This window comes from Oncorhynchus gorbuscha, linkage group LG20, assembly GCF_021184085.1.
Source record: "Oncorhynchus gorbuscha isolate QuinsamMale2020 ecotype Even-year linkage group LG20, OgorEven_v1.0, whole genome shotgun sequence".
NCBI classification, from domain to species: Eukaryota; Metazoa; Chordata; class Actinopteri; order Salmoniformes; family Salmonidae; genus Oncorhynchus; species Oncorhynchus gorbuscha.
Window position 1 is genome coordinate 28,285,163 of NC_060192.1, and position 5,855 is coordinate 28,291,017.

Below are 5,855 nucleotides of genomic sequence, written 5' to 3' on the forward strand. Positions count from 1 at the left end.
TCCCCAGGCAGGTCGATTAGAAAGGCCTGTTAGCTGAAGTGTTTTAGGGAGCGTTTGACAGTGATGAGGGGTGGTCGTTTGACTGCAGACCCATTACGGATGCAGGCAATGAGGCAGTGATCGCTGAGATCTTGGTTGAAAACAGCAGAAGACTATTTGGAGGGCGAGTTTGTTAAGATGATACAGTATCTATGAGGGTGCCCGTGTTTACAGATGTGGGGTTGTACCTGGTAGGTTCATTGATAATTTGTGTGAGATTGAGGGCATCAAGCTTAGATTGTAGGATGGCCGGGGTGTTAAGCATGTCCCAGTTTAGGTCACCTAGCAGCACGAGCTCAGAAGATAGATGGGATGCAATCAATTCACATATGGTGTCCAGGGCACAGCTGGGGGCAGAGTGTGGTCTATAGCAAGCGGCAAAGGTGAGGGACTTGTTGCTGGAAAGGTCAATTTTTAGAAATTGAAGCTCGAATTGTTTGGGTACAGACCTGGATAGTAAGATAGAACTCTGCAGGATATCTCTGCAGTAAATTGCAATATTGCCCCCTTTGGCAGTTCTATCTTGGTGGAAAATGTTAAAGTTAGGGATGGAAATTTCAGGGTTTTGGTGGTTTTCCTAAGCCAGGATACAGACACGGCTAAGACATCCGGGTTGGCAGAATGTGCTAAAGCAGTGAATAAAACAAACTTAGGGAGTAGGCTTCTAATGTTAACATGCATGAAACCAAGGCTTTTACGGTTACAGAAGTCAACAAATGAGAGCACCTGGGGAGTATGAGTGGAGCTAGGCACTGCAGGACCTGGATTAACCTCCACATCACCAGAGGAACAGAGGAGAAGTAGGATAAGGGTACGGCTAAAGGCTGGCCGTCTAGCACGTTCGGAACAGAGAGTAAAAGGAGCAGGTTTCTGGGCATGATAGCATTGATTCAAGGCTTGTGTACAGACAAAGGTATGGTAGGAAGAGAGTACATTGGAGGTAAACCTAGGCATTGAGTAATGATGAGAGCGATATAGTCTCTTGAGATGTTTAAACCAGGTGATGTCATCGCATATGTGGGAGGTGGAACAACATGGTTGGTTAAGGCATATTGAGCAGGGCTAGAGGCTCTACAGTGAAATAAGACAGTAATCACTAACCTGGACAGTATTGGCAAAAGATATAATGATATTAGGGAGAGGCATGCGTAGCCAAGTGATCGTATGGGTCCAGAGAGTTGTTGGGCTGGCTGGGGACACGGCGATTCAGACAGTTAGCAGGCCGGGGCTAGCAAGCTAGCAGCTAGCATAAGGGCTTTAGAGGGATATTGCGATGGGGTAAAAGTCTGTTTTTGCCTCCGAAGTAGCAGGGGGGCCCAAGTCCAATTGGCAAAATGGGTATCGTGGTCCAAGAAACTGGCCGATGGATCAGCTAACAGTCCAATATGCTCTAGATAGCTAGCAGGCCGCGGTTAGCAGAATGGGCCTTCAGGGGCCTGTTGGGATCCTCGGGCAGATTATGTCAGTATTTCAGTCGTGAAGGATCGGTGGGGTTCCGTGCCCCGTACCAGCAATAGACGGGGTCCGGATATTGTAGCCGAGGAGTGGGCTTCAGGAGTAGCCCAGGAGCCCTAGCTGGGAGATGGGTCTAGCATGGGCTTGCTAGTTGGTGCTTGCTCCGGGACGGAAACGTTAGCCAGGAGTAGTCAACCTGGGTTGTGGTTAGCTAGCTGCGATGATCCAGATGAAAAGGTTCAGATTTTGTGGTAGGAATTCAGGGATATGGAGAGAAAAATAGGTCCGGTATGCTCTGGTTTGAAACGCGTTGTACGAACTGGCGAGAGCTTTCAGAGCTAAAGGTTAGCTGATGACCGCTAGCAGTGGTTAGCTAGCTAGCTTCAGTTGAGGATTCCATGTTGAAATCAAGGCCGGTCCGGATCGGATAATGACATCTGTGGACTTGAAATCAAGGCCAGGGCGGGCGGGCTGAACGTCTTTTCAACGTTCATGGACGTCGGTGTCAGAGAGTGCTCACTGGGGTGTCTCTTGTCTACTTCCTACTCTTTAGACCAAAAACATAAAATGTGTTTACATCATTGGTCTCAATACTGCTTAATATAACAATCAATTATTTGAGAAACAATATACATTTGTGTCTCAACAATTTGTTCAGTTTTTTTACTTGCGTTCAATACTGAGCAACTCACTCCGCATATGATTCCCGTCTCCACAGGCGCCGAGAATGCCGGAGTCAGAAACGGGGCACTCCGTCTACCAAAACAAGTGCAATGGCCTGCTGGGTCAGCCTATTTTAAACGTCGAAAGAAAAATACCCAAATGTGTCGACAAAACACAGAAACAACGTGTCCGTTTCGACGTAGTATTACAATTTTTAACAAAAATATACACTTTACTGACGCGATTGGTGACTGGAATAGTATTTAGTTTTCTTAATTTTACAACCCCCCTCTTTAGAGCCAACATGGTAGCGGCGTAAGGTCTTCTTCCTGTCAACGCCGCACGCGTGTGGGTCAAAGCCACATTGTAGTCCTCGCTTTTTGTTATTATAATGGAATTAAGTCAGCAAGTACCGCGCAAAAGTTTTATATGTTCATTCTCTGACTGTCATGCATCGTACAACAAAGCATGGAAACTAGATGCTCATATTTGCAAGCACACAGGGCTGGTGAGTACAGCTTTACTGGTCAGCTAACCGCTAGCTAGCAACATTTTGAGACATGCCATGGACACCGGCAAGTGAATTTTGTATTCCCTGTATTTGGTCTGTAGTTAAGCGATTCCGCTGCCAAAATAGGTTTTGATATAATGCTGGGCATTTAAAGCCTGAGTTCGTGCCTCCGCACAACTGCAGGCCCGCTACGTGGTTTGATAAAGCTCTTGGGGGAATTAAACCAGTCTCAAACTGATAGACTGTGCTGTGAATGCAAGGACTGGCAGTCTCTGAGATCGACGTTGTGAAACGTTATACAGACTTCAATGACGATATAAAACAAACACCAGAGTAATACGTTTTTTCTCGCTCAAATGAGACTAAACCAAGCTTAGTACAAAACTAGCTGAATCAATGGGTATTTATTGTAATGGCAATTGAACAGGAAATATCCCACGTTGTCCATCTACAAATGCTTCAATTTTGTTCTGTATTCTGCAGAAACCATTTGTGTGTGAACATGACGGCTGTGACAAGTCATTCTGCGACAAGTACCACCTAGCTCGGCACCAGTTGAGCCACAGTGGAGAGAGACCCTTTAGGTAGTATTTGTGTTATTTAGCCAGCTACTGCGGACATTCCAGACAAATTGGCTACAAGTGGTGTTCTGTTTGTTGACAGATGTACAGTAGATGGATGCACAGAGGCCTTCACCACAAATTACAATTTGAAGAAACATGTTAATCGCAAACACAACCATGATGAGGAGAAACTGTATGAATATGTGGTGAGTTAATCCGACTACGTTTATTGGTTTTAGTCAGCCAAGGTATTATGAAATGCAGTACTTAGCTAACAGGTGTGTAATTTGCATTGCTGCCATAATTGTTTTACTCTTCCGTGTTTATAGTGTAGCTTTGAGGGATGTGGGAAAGTGTTCAGGAAGAACAATCAGCTCAAGTCACATGAGTGCCAGCAGCACACCAAACTACCTCCCTTTCAGTGAGTAAATTAAGCTGTTTGTTATGCTAATGTTATTACCCCATGTTGTTGGTTGAAAACAATGTTCTGGAGCGAATGTAAATTATTTTTCAATATGAAAGATTTGAGCCCTGTGAACTGAATATCCAGGAGATTGTAACCCAGTACAAAACATGCCTAGCACTCCTAGCTTTGGTCTAGAGAACAACACTTCTGCCTTTGTCTTTCTTGCTCACTGGCTTTATAGCTGTACCTTTGAGGGCTGCGAGAAACAATTCACTTTCCCCAACAAACTACGGCTTCACGAGAAGGTGCACAGAGGTAAGATTTATCTCCTGATCCTGCAGCTGGATTGTCTGGGAGTGACACTGAGCCCTGTCGGAGACTAATTTCTAAAAAAAAAAAAATTCTTCTCACACACAGGCTACCCCTGTGAAAAAAGATGGCTGTTCTTTCATCGGAAAGACCTGGACTGAGTATACTAACCATAGGAGAGACGTCCACAGAGGTATGCTGTCTCACACCTTACGATTGACACATTGCTTTCAGAATAGTATGTGTACAAAAACCATTACAACAATGTGTGTCTCAGAGGTCAATGAAGGTCACTGCAAGGTGATTGTTTGTCTCCAGCCCTTTTTCAGTGTAATGAGTGCAACAAGGTGTTTCGCGACACCTGGTTCCTGAAGCAGCACCAGCGTGTCCACGCAGAGGAGCGCCAGGTGTTTATCTGTCCCAGGGAGGGGTGCCAGAGGTCCTTCACTACGCCATTCAACCTGCAAAGCCACATCGGCTCTTTCCATGAGGAGCTACGGCCTTACACCTGCCCCCATGAAGGCTGTGGAAAGACCTTTGCCATGAAGGTATGGATACCTGACCAGAGTCTTGTTGTGTTGCTACCAGATTCACCTCACTCTTATTAGTCAAAATCAGCTTCTGTATCTGAAGGTCAGTTGTATGGGAGAGTTGTCCTCACAAATTTTCCTAACAGTGAAAATGTCAGTGATGACATGGATATATGGACCTATGTTCCCTGTAATAGAAAACTGTCTTTTGCAGCAAAGCTTACAACGCCACAGTGTTGTCCACGATCCAGAAAGGAAGAAACAGGTTAGAATAGGCATGCCATGTATGCTTGAATACGTTCATTTTGTTTGAACACACACTTCTTGTAGCCAATACTTAAACCTTACATTTTGCGCTGTTCCTCACATCCTATGAAAATGGTTAATACATGTTATTGTTTATTGATTTGTAACTGTTAATGTTTCAGCCCTGTATTAGCTAACAATCAATTTTTCATGTTTGCAGAAGAAACCCCGACCCAAGCGATCCCTGGTTTCCAGACTGAGTGGTTACAAGCCCAATAATAACAGTCGTCCAATACCCCATGCAGCTTTGCAATCAGAATCCATTGCAAGGGGTCAGTCAGAGCAAACGAACACTGTTGGATCAGAGCCTATTACCCTGGTATCCCTTCTTCAGGACACAGTCTTTTGCAACTCTGGTTAAGAAATCAAACTGTGACCATCTGACTGGATTTTGCCTTATGGCAGTATTACTTTCAGTGCCAATTAGCGTACATTTACTCCAGACAACCCCCCCCCCCCCATGATATTGCCTTCGCTAGTTTAGTTCACTGTGCATAGATCTTTCATTTGTACTTGAGCTCATGAGTTTACATGCACAACTGTTAACTTAATACAATCAAACTGAAGTGCTGGGCATGGTGGGCTGTGAGCTGGTATCAGGATGGTGCTGCGGCAACTGTTCATTTCTTTGACTTCCTTAGCAGGTGGACACAGGATGCACATGGTAGCTCTTCCATATTGGATGACTTTGGGTTTGGAAAGAATTCCTGTCAGCACCTCTGTTGCACTATCTGCTCCATGGTTGTGTCCTGCCGTCAAAATCATAAAAGTATGGAATGCGTTTGGGTCTTTGCGTGTCAAAGATACATGTAAAATAACACTTTGACGCATGAAATAAGATTTTTATTTGACACGTCAATTAATAAGTAAATTATATTATTTGCACGTGCAAGCCAAGCGCCACCACTACTATCAGTAGCACTGTCAAAGTTGTACAAAAAGAGTCTGCAAACAAGCACACGCAGGCCACGAACGATGCGTTTACAAGTACAGCGTTGGTAATAAGGCATTATTTGTTCGACCGCTACTTCTGGGATAGCTAGCTAGCACCAATACAACCAGCCTGAAAACAA

The 5,855-nt window shown here is 44.7% G+C and overlaps 1 protein-coding gene across 1 annotated transcript; it reads left to right on the top strand.

The window, feature by feature from the left end:
* The first annotated feature begins 2,250 nt into the window (after positions 1 to 2,250).
* On the top strand, positions 2,251 to 5,563 carry LOC124007350 (transcription factor IIIA-like). Its single transcript, XM_046317844.1, is given in 10 exon segments — positions 2,251 to 2,665; positions 3,152 to 3,252; positions 3,332 to 3,437; positions 3,561 to 3,652; positions 3,879 to 3,952; positions 4,055 to 4,068; positions 4,070 to 4,139; positions 4,265 to 4,494; positions 4,691 to 4,741; positions 4,943 to 5,563. Coding segments are annotated over 10 exon segments (1,056 nt in total). The 5' UTR covers positions 2,251 to 2,548; the 3' UTR covers positions 5,144 to 5,563.
* Positions 5,564 to 5,855: the final 292 nt, after the last annotated feature.